The sequence below is a fragment of the Antedon mediterranea genome, chromosome 5, assembly GCF_964355755.1.
Source record: "Antedon mediterranea chromosome 5, ecAntMedi1.1, whole genome shotgun sequence".
Lineage (NCBI taxonomy): Eukaryota > Metazoa > Echinodermata > Crinoidea > Comatulida > Antedonidae > Antedon > Antedon mediterranea.
Window position 1 is genome coordinate 27,394,619 of NC_092674.1, and position 26,573 is coordinate 27,421,191.

Below are 26,573 nucleotides of genomic sequence, written 5' to 3' on the forward strand. Positions count from 1 at the left end.
TCAAACATTTTCTTTTATTATAGCTTAGTATTTTATATTCTCTACTTCAGAAATTATTTGCAAAGATAGATCAACAGTCACAAACGATATTTAATCAAATAAAAAAAACTTTACAAACACGGAAAGAGATTTAATCTTGCGAACTTGTTGTTGCGAATGCAGAAAAAGACATTTTAATGAAGCTGTTGTGGCGGATTTTGTGTCAGGAGGTGAGCTGGTGACATTTTGTTTAATCCTCGGCATGAATAAAATGCGTTTTATTCATTACTAGAATGGGAATGTTTTCAGCATGTGCTTCTTCACAATATGGTTCTGTAAATTTAGAAGTGAACGTTGATCTGTTAGCATTCAGCATATTAATTCTAGTGTTGATGATCGACATCAATGTTGTAGAATAATTAGTTGAAGTCACCATCGCTCATTATGTATAAATCATTTTAAAGCAACGGTAATAAAAAAAAGAGGGAAAAAGCCAAATAATCACACAACAGTAAGTTGACATCAGACGTTAATCTAAAAATAAACTCTTTCATTATTGGACCGACAATATCACAATAAGTCTAAGATTATTTCATTTAAAAAAAATTAATTTTTTATCCAACAGGACATTTCGTCTCGGATATTACCAACAATAAGAACCCTTCCTTTCCCGATACCCAATCAAAGGGACACGGTTTTCAGGAAACTATCAAATGTTTTAACATTACGTCCAATTCCTATTAAAGCTTGGTTCCCACTAGAACGTAACGAAAGGACGTAAACGCAACGCAAGCGTGGTAACCAATGACAAGCGAAGTTATAGACAGTTAGCAATCACAAGCGAATAAGCCATCGCTTGTGATTGGTCAATTCACTTGCGTTGCGTTACGTCCTTGTATTGCGTCGCTACTGGGAACCACGCTTTAGGGGAACCTTTAAGCGTGGTTCCCACTAGCGACTCAACGGAAGGACGTAACGCAACGCAAGTGAATTGACCAATCACAAGCGATGGCTTATTCGCTTGTGATTGCTAACTGTCTATAACTTCGCTTGTCATTGGTTAAAACGCTTGCGTTGCGTTTACGTCCCTGCGTTACGTTCTAGTGGGAACCAAGCTTAATTGGGGTTCTGCGTACTGTACAAATGCCTAAACACGTTTGTGCATTACTACAGAAATGATGTATGTTGCAAATAAAAGGTTAACAGTTTACGGATTAAAATAACCAAAACTCCCTAATGTGACACGTGACTTAAGATCTTAACAAATTCCTTTTATGATCACTTTATAGGAACATTATCGGTAAACATCAAAGCAAACTTGAAATGATGTCGTAAACTCATTAGGACATTTAACATTAACTCATCTTTGATTTGGAAATGATCGTTTGGCTATTGACCCCTAGTCGTACCCTTATGACTATACTGCTGGCTATTGAACCGATATTAGTACCTCTCTGTCAAATTTTATAGCAATAACAACTCAAGGCAATCATCTGAAATCCCAATTCAAAACTTAAGTTATACATTAGAGATATATTTGTACAGAAATGTGATCTTGCAGTGATGTGTCATAGTAAAGCCATTTCATACAGTGTTTGTGTTATGTCAGGCATGACAGCACATTTTTCGCTTTATTACAAATATAAAAGGATTTATGCAGCTTATTCCACACAAAGCTTGGTTCCCACTAGGACGCAACAAGGACGTGTGCACAATGCAAGTAATTTGACCAATCACAAGCGACGGATCATTCGAACTGTCGTTTATGATTGGTCAAATTATTTACTTACACGTCCCGAGTTATATCCAAGTGGTAACAAACTGAACATTTTAAACAATTTATTTACCTTTTAAGTTCACGAATACAATAAATGAAAGCTAAAAATTTGAGAAAAACAACTAAATCACGTAATTTATTTACCACCACAGCAAAACATAATGAAAAATTTAAAATAACAAATAAACATATCCATTAATTGAAAAATGTTGCGACATTTCTTTAATAAAAACCTATACTAGCAGCTATATATACTTTGATATATACTTTGATAAATTTATAAATATAATATAAGACTTTCTTCTAATCAACCTGTGTATTTTTAGTTTACACTTTAACCTGAATCAAATCAATCGTAAGTTTAATTTTCATGTCATCAAACAAAAAAGATGACGGTTTTCAAATACATATATATAATTGTATAGGCAAGCAACATGAATACAGTATAGAACTCTGCCTTTGAGACAAACCTCAGGGGATACAACTATTAAAGGGACACTTTCCCCAAAAAACGAACAAGGAAAAAAAATGTTTTACCTATAGAAGAGAGTGATCTCAATCGGCCAACCGATACTCAGGGGACGCAGTCGCTATTACGGGGAGAATTTGGGTACCGAATATGTCCTCTTACAAGGTTCTCACCGGGAGGAAACGTAAGCACAACGCAAGTGATTTGACCAATCACAACGCGATGGATCATTGAACTGCCGCTTGTCATTGATCAACTCGCTTGCGTTGCGTCTATGTCCTTGCGTTGCGTCTACGTCCTTGCGTTGCGTCTACGTCCTTGCGTTGCGTCTCTAGTGGGAACCATGCTTTATCTTTTAATATAGGATTTAGTTAACATTAAACTTTTGAAGTCTATATTGAATTTGTGATCAAAAGTTTACGATGAAACCATCACTAATTACATGCAATTGTGTTTCTCTTTACTTATATGTCAAGTACCTATAGGATAATTGAGAAAATGCATACATTAGATAATTAGTAAGATTGTCCGTAACGTGTTGAAGTAAATATTAAAAGCATGTGTTAAGTAACTGAAAGGTGTCATCACTAAATTAAAGTATGTGTTTAATTTTCATTTAGTTTCTATAATCATCACTCATCAGCGTTATTTCCTGTTAAGTACCACCACAACGGACGAGAAACCTGGTCGAAATGAAATGAAAACAAAACTAAAACTTTCGGGTTCTTCGACCTACTTCACTCGCGCCCTTTAATGTACATATCGTGCGTACAAGCGTGATGCTTGGACGCAACGAAACGACGCGTGGCGCAACGCAAGTGAGTTGACAAATGACAAGCGCTTTACGTCCTCAGTTCGGATGATCCATCGCCCTCAAAATTGGTCTAACTTGCGGCACGATTAATCCTTGCGTTGTAGGTGGAACAAAGGTATAAATTGTAGTATTTTTTGTAATATTGTTATATACAAAGTCTTTGTTTTACAAACATTTGTTTGAAATTTAAAAAGAGTTGATCGCTGACAAAATGTATATATTATATTTTATATTAGTTGTATGCAAATGTTATGATGACTATGAAATAAAACGTAAATTGAGCGGTCTACTGTTTCTTCTTTATTGTATGTTTTATGATTTATGTATGAATGAACACAGATACGGTTAAGGCTGCTTCAACGAAAATCTACCTAAAGTCTTTTATTATTTTTCATGGCAATAATACATCAGAGTCCTACTTTTGTAATTGGACATATTTAAGTATGGATTGGAAATAACCTTATCTAATCTATATAAACGTTGGGAGTTTTTATTAGCAGAATATCTCCGTTACATTATCCAAGCATCAATACGCATCGTTATTGACGTAGAGAAACTTAAAGCTTGGTTCCCATGAGCGACGCAACGTAACGCAACCTACAGCTTGGTTCCCACTAGTGACGCAACGTAACGCAACCTACGCGCAACGTAAGGAAATGCTTTCCAATAATTGTGTTTGCCCCGCCTGCGTGAAATCAAACCAATACAGCACACGTCAATAGGTCGTTGCATTGAACAACGCGTAAGCTTGGTTCCCACTAGAACGTAACGCAAGGACGTAAACGCAACGCAAGCGTTTTAACCAATGACAAGCGAAGTTATAGACAGTTAGCAATCACAAGCGAATAAGCCATCGCTTGTGATTGGTCAATTTACTTGCGTTGCTTTACGTCCTTGCGTTGCGTTGCTAGTGGGAACCACGCTTTACAACGCGTCGCGTCCCTGATTTTCTGTGACATTTTTCGTTGTAATTGAGTTCACACTGATATTATAACATAATTATTATCTTGCTTATTACAGAAACTGGGCAAATGTTGTGCAGTTGATACGAGTTGTTTTACCCAACTTATAGTAAAATTTAACACACAAGAGCTTCATTAGAACGCAGAGCACAGATAAGTGCGATATTAATTATATATATATTATATAATACATTACTATACTCATAATCTATATTACTTAATTACTGTTCAGATAAGCATAATAATAAACACATGAATGATTTTTGTTATTTCTGAAAGCTCTGTCCACACTATCAAACTAGTTTAATAAAAAAGTGATGTGCCCAAATATGGTAGTGATGCTAAAATAATATTTCTATGATGATGATGTAATATCACTACTATATTAGTAGTGATATGGAATCATCATGTCCAACATCCCTTTTTTGCCGCATAAAGATTGATAGTGTAGACAGAGCTTTATACGAAGTAATTTGTCTTATATAAATAAATGTTAACACATTATTTAAATTGATTTAGTTAGCCTCACCGTGTGGCCAAAATATAACATTTTTCTCACACCTGGCCTATAGACCATACACCAATTTTCCGTTTTTTTAAATTCCTCTCAAAATCTAATATTTCATTAATGTAATCTAATCTGTCATTAATCTAATCTGCCATTAATCTAGGCCTAATCCAATCGCTATTCTACCATTAATCTAATCTACTACAAGAGTAGGACATATCAACAATACCTTTTGAAAATTTAACTTTTAAAATATAGTTATGAGTGTACCCAATTGTTCGTTTGTTATTTCTTTCAATTGTAAGTGTACGTCTTAAATCACTACTCCAGTTTGATAGTTCCTTTTTCTATTTTAATTATATGTTCTATTCATTTTGTTCAAATGTTCTTAATTTGCATGCAGATACTGCAACCAATAAAACAACCCGATTGAATTTCAGACACATTAAGATTAATTTACATCGGAACTTGTAGTTGCCGAAATATTCCATGTGCATTTGAATTTCGTTTATTTCTTTAATTTCCGCTGAGACCTTGCAGAAGAAATATCATTAGAATCTACAACGTTGATATCAATTTACTGATAAAGCCCGTTATTTCATTCGTTTCAAGATTTATGAAAATTAAGAGAACGCGAAAAGTGAACCATGGCCGACCTAAAGGCATATCATGACCTATCATTTACATTGTCTAAAACATTTAGGACTGCAGCAAGAACGAATTCGAATGTTACATTATATCATTAAAAACATCCTTATAGTAATAACATTATTTAGCGTAGACACATTTTAATTAAGCCCATCCACCATAGGGCATGCAGAGTTAAGGCGCCATGGGTGGAGTTTGGTGGTAGTTTGTTGGATACGTCATGCAATACCGTAAGCATTGCATTACGGTACATTAACACACATGATGCTTAGTCCAGAGACGCAATACAAGGAGGTAGCGAAACGTAAATCTTGGTTCTCACTAGGACGTAACGCAAGGACGTAAACGCAAAGGAACAGTTCGAATAATCCATAATATACCCATAATAATTCTCTAGTGGGAACCAAGCATTAGTGGTTTGACCAATCACAACCGATGAATCGTCAACTCGCGTGTGTTGCGTTTCTATAGTGGGAACCAAGTTCTCACATTAAGAAGAAACGCAATGACGACGTACGTAACGCATCGACGCAAAATGACGTAAAAACATAACTTTGCGAGTGGGAACCGAACACCGTTTTCTGCACTTAACATTTTTTTTTACTTAAGCAAACATATTGATATTAATGTCAATGTTTGAATGCAAAACTATGGCTACTTTCTTTAAATGCATTAATGTTATATGGTATATAACGTCTGTTACGGTTGCAGCACTCGGTTACTCACGGTCGTTACAAGCTCATATCAACGTTGAACTAATCGGAGCCCAAGTCAATATACAACCGACCTTATTTGTGTAGAAATTAAACCTAAATAACCTCTAAAAAACACAGACCCATTTCATTTCACTTGTCTTATGCGTAATGCCTATTTATATATAACAACGAGCGCAATAAAATAAGGAGAAGTTGTAATATATCTTGCATGGTAAAACACGTTTAGTATAAGCGTATAAAGTTGGCGGAAAAAGCCAACGCTAGTCTTTATGTACACTTTAATTTATGGAAATTATGTGACCACGATACATTTTTGCGACGATTTTTATTGCTTCGTTTGCGTAAGAAAGTCTTAATTTATGCTTCGTTTACTATTGTTAAATATGTGACACCCCATCCCCCCAAACACCATCTCCACCCCCAACACCATCTCCAACCCCAACACCTCCCCCACCCCCAAAAACCATGAAAAATAATACTAGGCCTACTTTGTATATATGATTCACTTTTGCCAAACCAAAAAGAACAAAATTGTTTCTCAACAAAAATAAATAAATTTATAAACATGTAATTGGTTAATCCTATACTGTAGGCTAGACAGTGGATTTTCTTTAAATTACGGTTTATGCGACCTAAATATATCTTTTTTCGATTCAATTTGCGGTCAACGTGAAGAATATTAGTGATATACAAATGGAATATTCAACAAACATTAAATTATTATTTTAGGGGGACAATACATCTTTATCGTTAGGACATATTTGTTGTATATGCACTCAAGATGGATGATACTTCGAAAGTTTACCAAATCATTCTTTAAAGTCAAAGATCGATAGCCCTTTCGTATCTTACTTATATCATCCGTTTCTTATTTTAATTAGTATAGTATAGATCTTGAAGTATAAATACACATTTTAATTACAAAAAGGTTTTAGTAAGTCTAATTTTGAAATAAATTATCTATCTTCCTCTTTTTATGGTAAGAGGAGTTTGTGTTGACTCGGAATATTAATCTTATAATACTAGTTGTAGACAAGTCATCAATAACTATCTTTTGTAAGCTATACAGAATGCAAATACAATACATTTATGCCGATTGGTGATAAACTTAATTAAACAAAACAGTATTATTAAACACACATGTTTTAAGATACTACACAGATTACCATTATGATTGCTGATGATTACAACTGGTATTTTTACACTATACAAATGGTATTTGGTTAATACGTCTATTATAAGAGTTAAGACCTTATAAATTATAGATGCCGTACAGTCCACTCTTTAATTAACAACGATCATATTTTGGTCTCTGAAGAGCTTGCGTTCGGCCATTAAAAATGTGATAACAAATTAATATAATTAAAATTAATAATAAAGCGCGATAAAATCGTTATCCCATGAGTTTACTTTGATTAACTTTAATCGTCGAATGTAATTAACGTTAAAGCTTGGGACGCAACGAAAGGGACGAAGACGCAACGAAAGCATGTTGACAAATCCCCTGCGTTGCACCTACGTCCTTGCGCTTAATAATGGGAACCGACCTTTAGTCAGTACGAGCACGTAGTAAGTTTGACACATATGCGACTATAAGAAGTACGTTTATACATTACTGTACACTAAGGTTACAAATTGGCAATATAATCAAAATGGTCTCAACAAAAATAAATATGCTATATATTGGTATAATAAAATATAATACTGTTATAAGATATGTTTACGTTATATAGTGGGACACAATGGAGTAGAATGATTTCAAAACGTTCGTCATAGTGTAAAGTATTATATTGTAGGGATATAGCAGGGTGTTACCAATCGATCACAGCTGAACTATCATTTTGTAAATAAGACAAGATTTAATTATGATTCATATAGCTAACCATTTTGTTTATTAACTTTTAGCAACATCAACACGGTTTTAGCAATTTTAAAACACATGATGCAGTACATGTACAGTAAAACACATCTTTTTGTGAGTACAACATGTGCGCGTTCAATTAATGATAACAACTGTACGCGCGCGTTCAAGTAATGATGAAAACTGTAACGCGCGCGTTCAAGTAATGATGGAATTGTACGCGCGCGTCAATTTTGTGACATTGACTTTCTATGCTGAATTTTCAGTTCATACAGCTTATGTACATTACTATGTGAATATATCGTAAGTAGAGGGTCATTTACAATACTCCATTAGCGGGGGAAAACGGTATTCAGACCAATCACAAATAATTATCTCAGCACTCATTATAAAACATTATATAATTGAATGCACTCGTTACATCATCACAGAGCTAATTTCAGCTGTTGATGTTTAGAAATTGCTCACAAAATGCATTAATGTTAATAAGATAGAATATCTGGGGATTAAAATAGACAGGGTTTTTGGTATACCACCTGCTAACAGTATTATACAGAAAATCACAATTTGGCAGAGTGTTTACATACACAAATAGATTTCTAGTTACAAAATACCGAAAAACAGTTTTTACACATTAGGCCATGTACAGTAAGCTGAATGCTTGTTTATATATATATATATATCTATATACATGCTTTTCAAGAAATATTGTTTCCTCAACATCATAATACAATAATAATTTTAAAATTTCTATTTTTTTCAAAGGAACAATATTATCTTTATGATCAAATCTTACATTGGCATATATTTGATTTATATAGAAACTTTTTTTAGATAATAATTACATAATTTAAAGAATAATAAGCAGAATACGTGATACGTAATTAGGCCATATACTATTTCATTTATAACAAACGTTTAACGAATAACCTTGACTTCATATGCACACATTGTTCTGTTGAATCATGGAGGTATATATATACTGTATAGCTCACGTGGAGGACATTATGTCAATGATGCTTGACTGCGCGTAACTAAACGTCAGAATGTCAATGACGTTTGACTGCGCGTAACTAAACGTCAGAGGGTCAAGTACAAGTCGTGTACAAGTTCCCCGTCGGGGTTGTAAGTTGATGCGTTACAGTCATATTTCGACCGGTCTTATTAGATCCGGATTCTCCCGAGTTAGTACGAAACAACAGCTTACGCCGCACGTTGCATTTTAGAGCGTCGCAATACGCCTGTCGGTAACGCTTACTCATTAGATTATAAACTATCGGATTTACGGCGGAATTGACGTAAAGCATAAGACGGGCGAACTGACCCCATGAGTTGAACAACTCTTGTGACAATACGTGAACATTACTTACAGTTTCTCCAGTAATCACGAGCGAAAAAATCTCAAACGGTGCCAGACATACGAAAAACACTAAACCATTAACAATAAGCATACGTGCAACTTGGTTACGGATCCGTAAATTTTTCACGTTTGTCGGTCTGTGACGATCGGTGGTACCAACACGGTGGTTTAAACTGTTAATTATATTGTAATATATAATGCAATTGGCAATGAACGCAGCGAAGAAGGGTAGGGTTTGAACGAGTGATGCAAAGCTTGTATACCACGGAGTTATCCCTGTACACTTAAAAATTTGTCCTTCTTGGTACAACTCACTATGGCCCGACGGTGTCGTTGAATTCCACCATAAACAGTACGAAACGTTTCCCCAATTGCTGGGTGATATCAAAATTGAAAGAAGAAACGCTACTAACCAAGCAGACGTAATCAGGCGAACTGTTCGTTCTTTAGCGCCGATTTTTAGACGGTGCTTTAACGGACGACAAATGGCGTAAAACCTTTCCACAGCCGCCAATGTTACAAGAAATACCGACGAAAAGAAAGTCATATCTGTAATAAAGTATACAACGATACAACCGACTTGACCCATCATGGACTGATCGTCAACATACGGCGATGACAGAAGCCGCCATAGTTTTTCTCCGATGGCCACGACCAGAAATATCAAATCAGAAATTGCTAAACTTTGCAGATATAAGTTAGTTATTGTTCTCATCCTTTGAACTAGAGTTACAACAACAAGAAATGTCACATTACCCATAATTCCGACCACAAGAATAGCTGGCATTATCAGTGTAATGATGATTTTGTCCACTTTATCGTAGTAAACACTATCCGAACCCATACTGTCTATACATTTCATGTCCGTCATTGTATCGTTTGAAGCAACAGTGGTCGATAACGATGTCATTTTCACAATTGCGTTGCTACATCCAGTTTTCTTTCTTGATATAATTCCTGTATAACTGTATACTATCGATATAAACAAATTATACAATGTTAAAAATGAGTTCAATGAAGACTAATACGATTGAGTTAGAGAGTCGACGACGAACACGTGTTAGCGCGTACCAGGCGATATTGAAACTGAAGTGTCAAAAGCGCGGTTATTTTAGAAGATCACAACAATTTGGCATTAATTTTGCTAGGTTTTCATTGGTCGATATAACGTTTACGTATTCACACATTTCATCAGCAATATCGTCACGGCAATATATTCCATCTAATAAATATTTCTTATGTGAGAAAGATAATAGTAATTACATCGTGATGTAATATTAAATCGAAGAAGCTCGACGGTCCAACAAAGTCATTAAAAACTTTTAACTGCTGTAATCTTGCTGAGGCTTACGCCGAAACGGCCAACGAACCAAGCGTTGGTTTTGTAGATTGCACGACTATTTATAGGCCTAATTATTAGCAATTGTGAACAGTAAACGGACGGACTTACGGTCTAAGTCCACAAAAGTATGTTATTATGAGTATCTTCTAAACAAGATGATTTACTGCAAAGCATCGATCTCATCGATGGGAGATATTGAGACAAATAAGGATCGTCGCATTGGATGCAGCTTGCTGCGTGATTAACGTTATGACTATGACAGGCTGATATCGCCTTAAATCGTCCTAGAAATAATTCTCACTCTGACTTAAGCGACTGGTTTGAGTGAAAATAACTAATGAAGCGGACAGACTCAGCAGGTTTTCCTTAGTAGTTCTTCGTTTTAAAAGCTGCAGGCCGACACTTAACAATACATCCCAATCAAACAATCGTGTTAAAGGCGGTGTTTTCTAAGGTTTTTAGTTTCAAAATAATTGTATATCATCAAATAGAGGACTTTGCATCATTGCTTATATTGTGAATTTGTGAACGATTTTGTGCGGATTGTTAGTCGTGGGGCGCTAATCCTACGATTAAGGATGCTTCGGTCTCTGTTACAATGAAATAGGCATACAAAGCTAGCGCGCATGCGCCGCTTATATCAAACTAAATCGAAAATACAGTATACCATGGAGAAATAATAAATCTAATTATTATTTGTCCATGAGTATATTAACGAAATGTACTTTATTAATTGAAATGTGATTTTATTTCTATGAATTGTTATGTTTAATACGGTATATAGTTAATAGCCCGCGGTACCTGTAAATGCTAGTCATTTGAGGCCTACGGGCCTTTGATACAATTTTGTAATAAAACGAAACAATTATGAAAATGTCGAAATAATTAATACTTATGTATATTGGAACCAAATTATATATTGTGATATTTGTATATAGGCTAAATACTACCGCCTCATTAAAGGTATGTGTAACTCGCTAATACTAATGAACATCTGGGCTCTCTCTCTCTACAAAGAAAAAACACGTGCAATCTTAACAGTTCTGTGTCCCCGCTAAGTTACATTTTTCCAAAAATAACTACTATACATTATTATTGGCAAAGTGAGCTTGAGTATGCATGACAAAGATCATTATGTATATATCTATAGTCGGTTAACATAAGATGTCATTAGGATTGCAAATAAATGAAATTAACATGTTGAAAACAAACCGAAGCACTGCACCCAATAATCGGTTTAGTGTCCAGAGTCCAACATATAAATTGTTTGTTATTTAGTCGAGCATCCAACATAAACGTAATACAGGTAAGTCACGGTACCATTTAACTGTGTATTAATAAAAATTGTTCCAACCTGTTCGCAGACACGCGCCAAACTAAATGATATCGAAGGGAAAATATCTTGTCACGAATTGCAAGCCGAACACAGAGAACTCGATATGCAATCGTCACGACTCTAAGGCAATAGTGAGAAGTTAGTTATATGACTTCACTAGCGGTGTTTACCTCATCTTAAACATAAATGTTACATTTTAGACGATTTCTGAACATTTTCTAATAACTCAATGATTAGTGGCTTAATCTAAGCAATTCTAGCAAAGTGGTCACGTGTGTGGAATCAGTTTTTACCGCCACTGTAAATAATAAACAACATAAAAATCTACCCACGTATTCACATGGTACCTTGTGTAATTAACGTTTTTTTTGCAATTATTAATTAGCGTAATGTATAGTGACGTCATAAACCACGCATGCGCATCGTGCTGAATTCCAAAACATGAGGTCTTTTATTTATTTTTTAATTAAAAATTCTAATAGATAGTAATATTTGAAACAAATTGATATTAACGAATGTAAATATTGAAAGTACAACAAACATGATACAACAAATTATTTAATGGTGAATCGGTCGATGGGAACCTGATATATAGATTGCTAGAACGAAGCTTGCTTTAAGCAAATTGCGAGGTTTTATGTTCATATCTTGGTATTTTCATAGTTTCCAGGGTCGTATTCACTCTTAAGTCAGATAATTTCCCCATGATACTTAATAATAATTATTTCACGTTAATACTGTACATATCGGAGCGCTTCCATTAAAAAGTGGTATTCACTTAAATATAAACAAAGGTGTACATTTTAAGCTAGTCTCAGTGTGATTGGTGATCACGATGACAATTATTTCTCATCCGCACTATTAGAGCCTCAGGAGGATACTCAGAATTTAAATCAATAAACATATTTATTTTTCATAAAAGTGGATTCGACGAGTTTCTAGATATTTAATCAATCCATGTGGTGCATATATGTTAAGGTTATGGTGGGTTAGGCCAAGGCAAGCTAACAACAGGATGATAAGCTCCGGAGATCAAATGGTTTATCTGTGCCTGTGACACGATCAGTTCCATGCCCCTTACAGACACCACGCCACAGAGGATATGTAACATAGTGTATTTGTCGCAACCAGACATACGATCAAAGGACTGTTAGGACCTATCTTGGCAAGGCGAGCTTAGATTGCCTTGGTTTGGCTTATGGCCTATGATACGGGCCTCATAGGGCTTATGTGATCCTTTATTACATAATTTGCTTTCTGTATGATACGGATTTATATTTACGAAACCGAGAAATATTTGAGATGGTTCTCCTCAACACCTTCTGTCCGTTCCCAATAATTAATTTTATAGATTAATAATAAATTCTGTTAAATTATTTCAAATGACAGCCTAGCTGTGATTTATCGACCACCTATGCATGCATGATTAATTAACTTCAATTAAAAATTCAATATATCTTATTGTAATCAAACAAATTAAAATAGAATTAGTGGTTTATTTTTAGATTTGCATTCACGATATATTGTCAAATTAATATTGACAGTATAAAAAATATATCCTATTTTAATCTATATAAATGTATAAACAAAATAGATTATATTTTAATTAAAATTATTTAAATGCAAATATAATTAAAACTAATAGAATTAACAATTTATTAAATTCACGACATTTTAAAAAGTACAGTACACTATTGGTCTTTCACTTCTTAGAAAAGTTGTCAAACTGCGTATACATGTTAAACATGTTACACTCCGTCTACACTATCAAACTTTATGTGGCAAAAAAAACCAAAAAAAAAAATATTGATGTGCCTAAGTTTTCTAATTTGGTGGTTGATAATGTAAGAATGTGGCATATGATGTCCTAGCCAACGTCACGATTGAATTTTGATTTCTAAGTGTCTGGAAGGCTGCGCCAGTGGTTGTGTTTTCCCCAGATTTTAAGAATAAAGCTCTGTCTACACTATCAAACTTCATGTGACAAACAAATGTGATGTGCCCATATATGAACATGATGATGTCATATCACTACCATATCTATGCATATTTAGTACATATCACTACCATATTTGGACACATCACACGTTTTTCTCCAAACTAGTTTGTTAGTGTAGACATAACTTGAACAGTGCACATGTAACGTATTTTGGCAATTTATATAATACGAAATAAATTGGATATATTCAAGTTTAAGTTATGTTTAGTCTAGTATTTAAAACTTGGATTGGAATTTATATTTTAACACACGGGCTTTTACTGCGAAAAAAGAAACAATAAAAATAATATACCAAAGGAGCTGTCTACACCAAGGAAGAATTAAATTCATTTCACTTTTCTCTGGTCTACACTGTCAAACTAGTTTGACTAAAAAAGTGTGATGTGTCCAAATATAGTGATACACCAAATAATATGGTAGTGATATGACATCATCATGTCCATATATGGGCACATCACATTTTGTTTTAACATAAAGTTTGATAGTGTAGACAGAGTTTTAAACAATATACTAATACGACATAATATTATCCTGGATTTATAAAGCGCCTAATGTTTTGAAACCTCTAAGCGCTGAACATTATATATTACCCCAGTCATTTTTTTGGATTAAACACGTATGGAAACATACTCCCATAATGCAGCTAGTAATCAGCTGTAAGTCGTGTCTTGATCTAACCGGGTACCCATTTATACACCTGGGTGAAGAGAGGCAAACGTAAGTAAAGATCTTGCCTACGGATACAAGCAGTGCAGCGACAGTTGGATTCAAACCTCGCTCTCACGAGCAGTAGTCCTGCGCCGCACGCCCTCACATCGATATCATCCCTCCCAAAAATTAAAATAATTTCATTGTAAAAAGTTGATTCTGATTTAGATTGTCAAAATGAAACTATTACTTATACGTTTAAGCTTGGTGACGTAACGATTTTTTCTCCAGATGATTGTCTGTGCTAATAAATAAATAAAAATCTTCTTTGCAGACGAGTGGCGTCTAAGTCGGATTAAGTCAGATAAAATGTCAGAAACAATAAACACAATTGATGAAAAACAAAATCATAAGAATCCGTGTATACGTGATTGTTATTACCACGGAAGTTGGCAAAGTGTACGGATCCGTAAAATTGTTGATTGTGTGTCTGCAACAATAGAATGGAATCTTCTTGACATTATTTTAATCAACAATTAATAAAATGTTTTTTTTGTTCGCTTTCATCTTACATCACCAGAGGGCGTTATCTTTTTTTACTGAATGTATAAAAATGATTTTAATATCTTAATAGAAAATATTGTACACTAAAACATTTGTGTAAAAAAAGTGTAGCCTAAAAATATGGACTTTTACGCCTTTTGGACATCCTTGGTCTATTAAACTACAATTTCTTACCTAGACTCTGGCTGTGTTACGTGTACCCAGTGGCGAACAAAACACACTGATTGATGAGCCATGAGTTGATACTAACTGTAGTCTGTACAAACTAAACTAGACTGGCTAAAAGCTAAAAATCAAAAAGATACAGAAAGTAGTCTAGGTTATAGACCGAAATTAGTAAAACGATAAATATTTTGGCACATATGACGTTTGATACGTAGAATACATGAGCTCGTATTTTCAGATAAAAATCTAAACGCGGACTAACATAAAACAGATTTGGAGAAAGTCTAGAAGATGCAGTCTCTGTATTCTCCACAACGCATGATTATGTAACGGCAGATATGTTTCTATGTTCTGGTGTTGTAGACCTGCAGTGAAGATAACCAGACCCCTGCGGGGACCGAGGTTTCTATTTGTGTGAAGTTTAATTAATTACGGCTTTGTGTTTATTATCGGTAAAAATCACTTGATAGGTCAAGTAGGCGGATATTTTCTTTGGTCAAATGAAGCAGCACTGAAAGTTTTTAGAAATGAATCAGAAGCGTATAACTATCCGAACGGCTGCTTGTGATTGGTCGGTTGCGCGTACGTCCTTGTATTGCGTCCCGTTTGCATACGCGTAAACCAATCACACCGCAATTATGTTTGATACTGTGAATGTTATATCCACCTGAAATTTCACGAAGAGAGTTCGACTATAACTACTACATTTTAAACGAAAAATATAAATACAATCAACGAAATAGACAATTATAAATATAGCGCTCGCAACATCTTTGCAGCTGCAAAATCTTAAAAGAAAAAAAAAAGAATTAATTTTTATTCTTCAGACTAGTATTTAGAAAGACTACTTTGCTGCTTGTAATCAATAATTTCCCTGTTTAACAAAACACAGAAAAAATATGTTTTAAATAAATATAATTTTCTACGACGAAAAAAGTCACATCCGCATCAATCATTGTGTGACCTTCATTTTCAAGGTCGATTCGCTGCTTGTAATAAACGCCATGTTAAGCTAGATGAGATCTCTACAAAGAATTGGGATTATGTTGTTGTCAAATTGAAGGGTTGTCATTATTTGTGATAACTTAAGCTCTCTAGCCGTATGACATTATATGTATATCACTAAAGGGGATCAGTATATGCTGGTATACAAGGAGAATGGTAATCATCAGCAACATAGATAAACATTTTGAAAAAAAAAAAATGTTATCCTTCTATCCAGAACTACATGTAGGCTTAAACAAGGAATATATTGTTAAAATCATACAAACAATCTAATAGAACATTAAAGGCCTAACAACAACAAAAATTAAATTTAAATTACAAAAATAATATGTTATATGTTTCCACTCATACAGCTTTATCAACCCGCATATTGTTTACTATTGACACAAATAATATAGTTACATCCCGACGTAAGCGGCGTCCTACCCCATGGGAAACCATTAATGTTAAAAGAAAACGGATTGTTCATTTGTCTGATATATTCGTTATTGTATTCTTTATATGATTCAAACATTTTAAAACGTCGATGGATGTAGTGCTAAAGGGCGCTGTTCAATATTTTCTTGATAGCACGGAATCACGAATTCCACTAAAACAACACAGCTACTAACACAAGTTGGCGGTATTCAACATCTCATTTAAATCAGAACTGTACGTTGTATTGCAAATCCAAACAATAGTTGGCGCTATTCAATATTTCCTTTACTTCACTAAATGCTATGGCAACATTTTAAACAGACCTTTATATCGATTTGTTAGAAAACAACCAATCACTCATTTTGTTTAATACTGTTTCAACAAACCTACATTCAATTCAAAGATTGATTAAAAATCATAACGCAATCCTGTTTTTAAAAACTGAAATGAGCCCTCTTTAATTTTAATTCATAACTATATGCAAATTACAAAACCGAAGAGGCGTAATTTTCAATTTTATTTTCCAATAGATTCTACTACACCCTTCATCACTCTTGCACCTATGAAGAAAATCATGTCCTCCATGCTGCTCTACCAAACCCAATGACCACCCGATTATTGACAGTCATACACATAGACTCGTATTTAGATAAACTGTCAATAGTCAGTTAAGATCTACCTAATGACAGCTGTAGACTCGTATCTAGATGACTGTTAATAGTCAGTTAAGATCTACCTAATGACAGTTGCAGACTCGTATCTAGATGACTCTCAATAGTAAGTTAAGGTCTACCTAATGACAGCTGCAGACTCGTTTCTGCTGACTGGCAATAGTCAGTTAAGATTTACCTAATGACAGCTGCAGACTGGTATCTAGATGACTATCAATAGTCAGTTAAGATCTACCTAATGACAGCTTCAGACTCGTATCTAGCTGACTGTCAATGGTCAGTTAAGATCTACCTAATGACAGACTCGTATCTAGATGACTGTCAATAGTCAGTTACAGTATACCTAGTGAAAACTGCAGAATTGGGTGCAAGGATCATGAATTACGCATGAATTACGTATACAATCCTTGAAATTGTGTTGTTATTGTACGAATCGTCTCTATAATACCTATATGTAGACTAGGTCAGCCAGAACTATTAACATCATAAATGAGGATGTATTAATAGACTGCAGAGTCAAATCTGTAACACGTTTTAACACAACTAAATTAGCATGGTCGTTATATTGAACACGTTCTAAATTGTTCTTTTTGCACTAATGGGTCTTCCTATTTAAATTTTTTTTTTTTGCAATGAATAACATTTTTTTTTTTTTGCTCGACGTTAACAAAGAAGCTTTTATGTGAACTAAAAGCTTTAGTGAGAAAGATGATTATAACCAACCATTATTAGTTATTAATAACTATTTTAGTTTACCAGATATTAAAAAAAGAATCATTCGAAAAAAAAACACGAAATATTGATTAACCTGAATCCTGGTTGCACGGAAACAAGCAAAAAAAAATGTATATATAATTAACTTAAATGTTTCTTTATCATTCTGTTAGTTGATCTATTTATTCTAGCCTTCGTATAGTCGGAGCAGATTGTGTAGAGCTTATTCAGGCAGGAAAACACATTGTCTACGCAGTATTTGCAGTGTACCAGAGTAACTAACGTGACAATCATATTTCTTAAGTAAAACTTTATATTTATCATTTGTTAATGTTATGTAAAGCTATATGTTCACATCAAAATGTCTGTTTTGAATTTTATCCTATCTATCTTAAGGAAATGTAAAATAAAAAGATTTTAATGACATCAAATAAAAAGAAATACATTAGAAAGAATCTCTTGTGAAAGGTTTGGAATTCTACACTTTTAAGTATGAGTTTCAAACCATTATTTTAGAAGTTAACATTTACATTGTCAACTTTTATCATGCAGTGGGGAACGAATTGGGTGATTCGAGGAGGTGAACTCGCGTCTACAATTCCCGTGGCGGATTACAATAACGAACAACGCATTTTACAAGATTACCCATGTTATTACGAATGATCGCAAGGCTTAGCCTACGAACCAAAGAAAGCTATAGCAATACAACATTATTGTTTGTTTTCTAATATAGGCGAATTTATCTAATCGAAAGTGTCAATTTATACGCATGCGCATTCAAATGTGTTCTCTTTCGCGGCCGCGGTACGTGTGAAGAAAAACGCATCCGTTCGTGGTGACTGCTGGTCCGTGGCGTTAAGCGTGGTCCCCACTAGAGACGCAACGCAAGGACGTACGCGCAACGCAAGCGAGTTGAACAATGACAAGCCACTGTTCGAATCACTTCCGTTGCCTTACGTCCTTGCGTTGCGTCGCTAGTGTGAACCAAGCTTTAGTTGTACGGCAGACGAGTAGGTATCTAGCTTAATGGCTGGCATGCTATACGTATCTTTTAATTTAATCACTATCTCGATTATCCTAGTAGTATTATGTAAATGTTCTACGTACGGGTTGCATACTTTGGGAATGTCATATACAATTAGACAGAACTTGACATTGGTTATAATCGGCAAAAACAATCAATGCTTTTGTACTAAACGCTGTGCTTCATCACTAAGGTGCTAGAATAACTAGATAATTGCTGGAAACAGTGCTAATTATACTTTGGTCTAGCCTAGGAAGTAGTTCATTGCCCATTACAATATCTAGGTGAAGAGCATGTAAGCAACGTGTGTTTTAGCACTATGATTTATCAGCCCAATTGTTCCATCGACAGGCTAAAATGGGTAAATGTGTTTTTGTATCTGAAATGAATCCATTAGTGCAGTATAATGCATGTATAACTGGAATTCTACATCTTAGATCTGACAAACACATTCACGTTACTATTATTGTTTTACTGTAATAATAAATTCTTCTACAGATGTTTTATTTGTAAAAATGTTAGTATTTAAGATTTTCAAACCAGGTTTACTGAGATTACTATTAAAATAGCGACGTTACGTTTTCACGATGCGCCAGCCGACTAGGCAGCTGTTGAGTCGAAAAGTCATTTGTGCAAGCGCAGAAATATGAGTACGCGCAAAATGAGTGGCACGAACTTAGGTTCTGTCTGTCAATATCATTTTTCTCTACCGATTTTCTTTGTTTTCATTTGTATCTTTTAAAAAATGTACCCGATTCCTAATTTGTTTTATTTTGTTTATTTAAGAAGTATTTCAGCAAGTCTTCTTATAAACTGTGTTCTCACGTGCTCACATTCAGAACATTGTTGGAGGAGAATAAAAAATATATTCTCCAGACCTTTAACCTAAGATCGTTTCCAAGGTGGTGCTAGGGTACATGTACGTATGAGTATTGTAAACTTATTCTCTCTACACAACACCTTTACACTATGCTCGACAATAAATAAACTGGGGAATATCGATAAACAGTCAGTATGAACACAGTAACGTGGTTGCAGGGGGTCACCGGGGTCCATGTTAATAGTACTAATAGCCTCTTGTCTATAATTAATATATGATCAATAAACTTGTTCAATTTATCGAGCCAGGTTATACAGGGTGACAGTGTATCTTTTAATTTTCATTTTGATTACACGAGCGGATGTTACCGTAACGTATGTCGACTTTTAGTGTCGTTATAAAACATCAATTGGTGAAGTAAAGGCACGAACGATAATATATAGTCACTAAATTTAGACTAAACAAGCGGAAAATTCTTCCGGCGACGTAAATGTTGTCATTTGAAAATTAAACAGCAACATGTTTTCCGAGAATAAAGTCAAAGATTTTTACATCATACCTGAAATATGTTGAAGTAAACTGGACTGAATCGAAAAACACATCCTAAAAAAAGAGAAAATAATTAAGTAAAACAGGATAAGTATTTTACTACGCTTACACATAAATTAATAATAAATAGATACAATTACAAGTATTGTACAGTAAGACAGAGATTGCCAGTTTATCTATGTTATCAAATCGTCACAATTTTAAACAATATAAATTAAAGTATAGTGTACAATTAAAAAACTGGAAACATCATACGAGCCAGTACATCTTACCACGAGTTTTTAAAATATTTTATTTAAAAATAACAATAATAAAGGCAAATAATATAGATAGTAGAGATGTTTATTGTCTATTTTAATAGAGAGTGAGCAACCAAAAGCAACAGTACGTGGAAAGACACTAAGAAACCAAAGGCACTCGAACTCGGATCACCTGTATGCAAATTACCTATAGTATAAAGTGGTGGCGCTTTCAAATACTTGCTACGCTTGAATGATTTCAGAGAAATAATTGCATAATGCATAATAGTATTAATAGGTTGCCAGATTATATCCAGAGGGTTCTGCACTTTGGAATCAGTTGTTTGAGTTACGTGCGGTATCAACTTCATTGTTGAATGAATCGAATACATTTAATTTGATGTGTAACTTTGCACTTATCGTGTGTGAGAATACATTAAGCTCTGTCTACACTTTCAAACTTCGTGACAAAAAAAATGCCATGTGCTCATATATGGACATGATGATGTCATATTACTACCATATTTGAGCATATCACTACCATTATTATTTGGGCACATCAAACTGGTTTTGTCAGACTAGTTTGATAGTATCGATAATCTTTACACTACTACCAGGAAATGTTATTGAATCCAATGATAGATACTTACCAAGTAACGATTACAACATGCAGAAACAACACGCGAAATTGAAATAATACGCTTTTAAGCATAATTGCTTGTTTTTTCTTCAATTCATTTTTACAATTTTTGAGATAATAACACAGGTTATGAAGACCTTGTGACTAACACTATAAACATTGTTCGTCGATCATATTCTAAGTACCTTATTGAAACACGAACAGCGCTGAATGCTATATTGATATGATCCGCAATGCACTTTCTTGAAATATCAAACCAGGTATGTAAGTAACCATTGTATTTTAATTGTGATACTTATGACCCAATAAGTAGCAATTACCATCATTATTAGTAGTAAATTGTGTTTTGAAAAAAAAGGCAATTATTGCAATTATGAAATTATTGAATGACCTGAATACAACTCAAAGCCTAATAGTAATAATCATTATTGGAATGCATTTGGATGTTCATGTACGAAATGATGCTAAAGACGTGTTGACAACGAAAGTGATTTGACCAGGGGGACAGTTTGGTTGATCCACGCGTCGGGATTGGTCAAGTTACTTGCGGCCGGTGCGCTTACGTCCTTGTGTTGTGTCTCGATGCGTATCATGTAACCGGATAAGTTGGTGACCTATTCAACAAAGGTCATGAAACTTACCAGTGGATAAATAAGCTCGAACGAGCCCAACACTACACACAGAAGCAACAGTTGACACGCGCGCGTACACAACAATTATATACGCGAACGCGAACTTTTTTTTTATACAGAATACAAATAAAAATGCAGCATTATGAATAATATTCTGTTTTACACTACAAAAAACTTAATCTAAGATATCGTAAAAGGTAACGATAAACCACATCGACGCCGTTATGAACATGATAATGTTTCTTGGAAATAATACTTGTATTTTACGATGTAACCGATGTATTAAAGTATTGGGATCAAAAATGAAGCCAACAAGTCAATCAACCACACTGAAAGAAGTTGCCGACATCGTGCATAAGTGGATATTAGGTATATTGTACATTGTATGGAATCACAGTTTGTAATTAGTGAGTTTTGTTTTCAAATGTCAAATCTTTAACAACTGATGAAATACGTGAATTAATATGGAATGATGATGAGGAACTATGTCAGTAATGTAAGAGACAGTCGACATCCATACCATAAGTTTAAACTTGGTTGTTGGACGCAAAGCAAGGACGACGTAAAGCGTGGTTCCCACTAGCGACGCAACACAAGGACGTAACGCAACGCAAGTGAATTGACCAATCACAAGCGATGGCTTATTCGCTTGTGATTGCTAACTGTCTATAACTTCGCTTGTCATTGGATAAAACGCTTGCGTTGCGTTTACGTCCTTTCGTTACGTTCTAGTGGGAACCAAGCTTTAAGCTAAACGCAAGACCGACGCAAGCGAGTAGCCCAATGAAACGTGATAGTTTGAATAATCCATCGCTTGTCATTGATCAACTCGCTCGCGTTGCGCTTACGTCCCTTTACGTTCTATTAGCTTATTACGCTTACATAAGTCTAATAATATGCCATGTTATCATACATAACATAATTAACGTATTGCATATATTGTGATCACTATTTGACCTTCAATTAATTCATTTTGAGAAAGTCAACAACGACCAATCGTTGACAGTCAATCAAAATACTATAATCAAAATCAGTTCATTATGTTTTTACCATGCCAATGCGGTAATTTTAATCTTACGTTAATACACTGGTATATACTGACAATTGTCGTACGTTTCATGTCTAAAACTCTGTCTACTCTACCTATTAGTTTGAAGTGATGTGTCCAAATATGGTAGTGATATGACATCATCTTGTCCATATCGGCACATCACATTTTGTTGTCACAAAATTTGTTAGTGTAAACAGAGCTTCAAAAACAATCAACTGCGGGGATGTTTGATAAGAAACGACGGAACCATGAAGTTTAATACAAAACTCAATTCTAAGCTCTGTCTCACTATCAAACTTTATGTGACAAAAGAATGTAATGTGGCCATAATTATGTGGACACATGACGATGTCATATCACCACCATATTTGGGTATTCATTCATTCATTCAATCTTTTATTTCGGAAACTCTGGTCCATAGAAAGTAAATTACATATAAATCACTACCATATTTGGTCAGATCACAATTTTGTTGTCCAACTAGTTTTATAGTGTAGGCCTACAGAGCTTAACCCTCTCAATAATATCTCTCACTACTATAAAACAAACCACGTCGATTCGAACCCTTCATTTCCAATATTATTGGGACGTTAAAGCACATTCGGTCCTACAGCAGGCTTTCCGAAAACGCGTTGGCATATTCGTATAAACAAAGTGGCATTTTTAGAGTAGGCCTACATAAGGAAGAAAATGTCCAATATTATTGGGACGTTAAAGCACATTCGGTCCTACAGCAGGCTTTCCGAAACGCGTTGGCATATAACGTATAAACAACTAGGCATTTTTAGAGTAGGCCTACAATGGAAGAAAATGTCCAATATTGGGAGGTTAAAGCACATTCGGTCCTACAGCAGGCTTTCCGAAACGCGTTGGCATATAACGTATAAACAAAGAGGCATTTTTAGAGTAGGCCTACAATGGAAGAAAATGTCCAATATTGGGAGGTTAAAGCACATTCGGTCCTACAGCAGGCTTTCCGAAACGCGTTGGCATATAACGTATAAACAACTAGGCATTTTTAGAGTAGGCCTACAATGGAAGAAAATGTCCAATATTGGGAGGTTAAAGCACATTCGGTCCTACAGCAGGCTTTCCGAAACGCGTTGGCATATAACGCATAAACAAAGAGGCATTTTTAGAGTAGGCCTACAATGGAAGAACATGTCCAATATTGGGACGTTAAAGCACATTCGGTCCTACAGCAGGCTTTCCGAAACGCGTTGGCATATAACGTATAAACAACCAGGCATTTTTAGAGTAGGCCTAAAATGGAAGAAAATGTCCAATATTGGGACGTTAAAGCACATTCGGTCCTACAGCAGGCTTTCCGAAACGCGTTGGCATATAACGTATAAACAAAGAGGCATTTTTAGAGTAGGCCTACAATGGAAGAAAATGTCCAATATTGGGACGTTAAAGCACATTCGGTCCTACAGCAGGCTTTCCGAAACGCGTTGGCATATAACGTATAAACAAAGAGGCATTTTTAGAGTAGGCCTACAATGGAAGAAAATGTCCAATATTGGGAGATTAAAGCACATTCGGTCCTACAGCAGGCTTTCCGAAACGCGTTGGCATATAACGTATAAACAAAGAGGCATTGTTAGAGTAGGCCTACAATGGAAGAAAATATCGGTCAATTCTCTACCAGGTTAAAAGACAATAAGGGCACATTTTAATTGTGTTTGTTTCTACATCAGTATAATAGAAACTATTCAAGATTTTTCTATAATAAAGGATAATCAAAAGCAATATAAAAGATATCATGTTTTTAACTGATTGCCGCCGCAGCATTACTTACATCGTGTAATATTGCAGAATATTAAAAATACTATAATAGTATATATACTTATACAATATACTTACATCAATAAAGAAGTTCTAAATAAGACCGCCTTTATTAAAGCCGGGCTGTTATGAGAACAATAATCATGTTGTACACTGATGTATATATGAAGATTAACATTGCGATGTTTACTTGAAACATGGAGGTATTATACCTCCATGCTTGAAATGAGATATAATTTTCAAAATATACCAATATTGTCTGTTTCATGAGTAGGTCTATATTTGTATTATTTATTTAAATCCAAAAGCAAATTTACTAGTGAAACCATGACAATGATGTGGGTATCATGGCTGGATCTCAATGGAGATGAAAAATAAACAAAAAGCTAAATCAAAACGATAATGTAAAACATCCAAACAAGGCCATATACATGGCTGCAGTCGCTTGCTCAAATTTGAGTTAGTGTTCACCGACTAACGACCAACCAACCGACCGACATAGTGTGAGCTGAGAGAAAAATTAGCAGATCTTTCGGGCAAAACTAGCCCTTCGTCGGTGCAAGTAAGAATATTAGGAGATATTATTGAGACTCATGTTTATAACCATATATTATAACATGGATAAAATTAATTTTCATTATATATGTTCTCAAAAATTGATTGATGTTTCATTATTGATTGATGGTAAGATACAGTACGGTAATATATTAATAAGAACAACATATGATCTAATAGGCCTATTCATCTTTCAAAAAATGAAATGTTATTATCAAATTTAGAAAATAAAGTCTGATCAACCAGTGGTGTCTCAGAATATATGTTGACAAATTGATTGATGGCAATAACATATTAAAAATAACAAAATAAGACCCAATAGGCCTATTCATCTTTTCAAAACATTAAAGTTAAAAAAAAAAATTCAATCAAATTTAGAAAATAAAGTCTGATCAACAAGCAGTGGTGTCTCAGAATAATCTAGAGTAAAAGCTCTTCCTAATCTAAATTATAATTTTACATTACTTCGTTATTCCAAATTACTGCCATTCCCCTGTGTTCTCTGTCTTGTCTTTTTCCTCCCAGGCTATGACCAACACTGAGCAAAATATTATCAACTTGAAATAACCAATTACGGCAACAAATAAATCGGAAATTATTATTAATATAGAATACAGAATGACGTCATGCGTTCAGTATCATCTCCTTACACTGTATGTTATAATATCTTTTTTTTTGCTTTTAATAATCACACTGAATTTTTATATTTACATTTCGCATCCGAATCAACATTTTACATCCTCAAAATCTACGATAAGTTTATGGTAAATGATTTATCGTGAGCTTATGCTTCGATTTATCATTTCTAATTCGAATTCATGTGGCAAAAAGTAACGTATACGGATTTTTTTTAAACCAAGTATTACACAGATCCGTAGAAAAACAACATCAGAAGCCAAACTGTGAAACTGAATCGAGGACGAAAATTAATAATTAAATTAATGCATTTAGACGCGGCAATATGTGTATTAAAAAATATGCACTGCTTCTACATGAAAATGTAACATTTTAAAGAGAAATAATATGAACATTTCAAGTGACAATGAAATCAATATTTTAAATGACAATAATGAACATTTTAGGTGACAATAGATGAACGTTTTAGGTGACAATAATGAACATTTTAGGTGACAATAAAATGAACATTTTAAATGACAATAAATCAACATTTTAAATGACAATAAAATGAACATTTTAAATGACAATAAAATGAACATTTTAAATGACAATAAAATGAACATTTTAAATGACAATAAATGAACTTTTAAGGTGAAAATAAAATGAACATTTTAAATGACATTAATGAACATTTTAAATGAC

The 26,573-nt window shown here is 34.3% G+C and overlaps 1 protein-coding gene across 1 annotated transcript; it reads right to left on the minus strand.

Moving 5' to 3' along the window:
- Positions 1-8,539: 8,539 nt before the first annotated feature.
- Positions 8,540-10,052, minus strand: LOC140049457 (neuropeptides capa receptor-like). The gene has a single exon (XM_072094344.1). The coding sequence runs from the start codon at positions 10,002-10,004 to the stop codon at positions 8,823-8,825; it is 1,182 nt and encodes a 393-aa protein (XP_071950445.1). The 5' UTR covers positions 10,005-10,052; the 3' UTR covers positions 8,540-8,822.
- Between the last annotated feature and the right edge of the window lie 16,521 nt (positions 10,053-26,573).

Excerpts from the sequence above, each read along its gene's own strand:
- LOC140049457 (XM_072094344.1), bottom strand. The coding sequence starts at position 10,004 with ATGACATCGTTATCGACCACTGTTGCTTCAAACGATACAATGACGGAC.